This window comes from Saprolegnia parasitica, assembly GCF_000151545.1.
Source record: "Saprolegnia parasitica CBS 223.65 unplaced genomic scaffold supercont2.1169, whole genome shotgun sequence".
Lineage (NCBI taxonomy): Eukaryota > Oomycota > Saprolegniomycetes > Saprolegniales > Saprolegniaceae > Saprolegnia > Saprolegnia parasitica.
This window is the reverse complement of record NW_012157563.1, coordinates 27-2,332: the sequence shown is the minus strand read 5'-3', so window position 1 is coordinate 2,332 and position 2,306 is coordinate 27. Positions and strand designations below refer to the sequence as shown.

At 61.6% G+C, this 2,306-nt stretch overlaps 1 protein-coding gene across 1 annotated transcript; it reads left to right on the top strand.

The window, feature by feature from the left end:
• Positions 1-581: 581 nt before the first annotated feature.
• Positions 582-1,984, top strand: SPRG_18397 (hypothetical protein; the record flags this gene model as incomplete). The annotated part of the gene is made up of 1 exon (XM_012357833.1): positions 582-1,984. A coding segment is annotated over one exon (1,403 nt), but the record flags the coding sequence as incomplete, so codon positions are not given.
• Between the last annotated feature and the right edge of the window lie 322 nt (positions 1,985-2,306).

Genomic DNA, 2,306 nt, shown 5'->3' with positions numbered 1-2,306 from the left:
GCTCCTCGGCGGGTTCTCGTACTTGCTTGGCTCGCTCTATAGCAACAACTTTTACTTGGGCGTCGCTCGAGAATACTGGGCCAACGACTATGGCTGGACTGGATACAATGCGACGGGCGCCCGGTCGTTTGTGGCCAACCTCTTCAATACGCAGCTCTTCCTCGCCACGAAGGCTCGCGCTCGATGCGCCAGAGAATGGCGATTGGCACCAAGCGTACAACACGTCCGAAACGTCGGTCGTGTGGCCCGACGCAATGGCGCGCCGACAGCTCTACCAGCCGCACCCGCACTTGAACGAGATCATTTCGGGACTGCGCGCGATGCACCCGTGCATGCTGCCGTGGAAGTTCACGCAGTACTGCTGGCTCGACTGGAACCGTACGTGGCCGATGGCGTCGACAGCTGCGCGCCAAGCGCGTTGCGCAGCTCACGATTCGAACGGCGCCAGGTATCTGGAAAGTGCGCTGCGCAACATTCTCGACTGGAGCGCCTGGGAGCGCTGCTGGGGCGCGTCGTTTGAGATTGGGATCGCCCGCGATGTGGCTAGCACGGTGCACGGCCAGATGTGGTTGAACGCAACCATGCAAGCGCACATCCTCTCTATTCCAGACGAAACCAGATTCTGGCAGTCCAACGGTCTGACCACGTTTGTGCTGCAGTGGCAAAACTACAAGTCCGTTGGTCTCCTCGATTCGATCCAGATCCGCACCGCGCTGGGCCTCTCGTACCCTGTCCGCCTCAGCGCCAGCGCAGGTTTCATGCATTTGAGCCAAGAAACGTCGCGCAAGATGTACTGGGCATTCGCCAGCGACCTCTGGGCCGTCACTTGCAACACCTCGCGCATCGTCGGTCAGAGCCTTCTCGCCTCAAGCCCCCGCTTTGCCTACCGGAATGTATCCAGCGAGCGTCTACTCCTCTCCAACGGCTCGTTCATCGCGTCGCCAGTCTCGGCCGGCTTGGCGTCGCTCCGAGCCGCGGTCGGGCCCTTCAACGCAGTGGATATGACGTTTGTACCTCTTCCAAGCGCGCTTCTCAGCGTGTACACGGGCCTAGCCAACGCTCTCTCGACGCTCCTGCGCCAGAACGCGTCGGCGCAGGCCGCGTTCTTTGAGCTACGGGTTGCCGCCAGCATGGGTGCGCTGCCATCGGCGTACGCGAAGCGATGGACGATCGGCAGCAACCTCCTCTGCGGGAACGATGTGCCGCCCAATGCCGTCGCGTTTGGCTGGAACACGTACTTTGGCATGTCGAGCATGTGTCACTCGTACTACAACGAGTACATCTTTCCGACGCGGCTGCAGCTGCTCCTCGCCGTGCTAACGAGTCGCCGCACCCACTACACTGCGGTTTGCGCTCTCGACATTTACGCCAGCAGCACCTGCGCGGCCGATTATAGTGCCTACGCTGCGTTTGCAACCACGTACAATGTATCGATCGACGCGTCGCGTCTCGCGGCGGCCAGGACGGCCACGACCGCGCCGTCGCTTGTGCTCTACCTCCTCAACAACGCCAGCGCCGCCGAGCTCACGACCATTCCGCTCCTCGATGCGACCGAGAACGAGTGGAGCTTCTTTGGGTGGTGCTATCTCTACGAATGGATTGTCGGTCTACGGGATGTGGTTGCGTTCGAGGGCGACCATTGCGTCGTCACCGCCATCTCGAGCCGGTCGCACCCGCTCGTCTTTGTACCGGACGAAGCCAAAATCCCGCACTCGCTCTCGTACCTCTTCCAGTGCGTCGTCCAGTACATCACGACCGTCCTCTTGTGCGTCGCGGCGTGCGTCGCACTTAGCACACTAGCGCAGCGGGGCCACGTCGAGGGCCTCAACCTCTTTGAGCTCAACCGGATCGTCGGCCATGTCTGGATCGGCCGGCTCTTCCTCATCGTGCGCGCGATCACGGCCATGTGGCTCCTCAACACGAGCACGCTCCAGCTCACGCGCATCGGCTATGGCACGTGGTTTTCGGTGCCGAGCTTGCCGTGGTACAAGCGAATCGTTGCGAGCGCCGAGAGCACGTGGCTGGTCTATGTACTGAACGATCTCTGGAGCTGCGTCACGGGTCCGTACACGTCGTACTATGCGATGAAGAGCTCGTTTCTTGCGTGGGGGTCGGTGGCTGCCTGGACAGCCGCGTCGCCGCAAGTGTATGTCGCTGTGCTCGATCGACACTGCGACTTTGTGGACATGGACACGGCGTTACGCTGCGTAAGCGGCTACGTCGAGATTGGCAACGCGTCGCGCGTCGGTCTCACCGCGCTCGTTTGCGTTCTCAGCGTCGTCAGCTGCTACATGGCCGAGCGATGG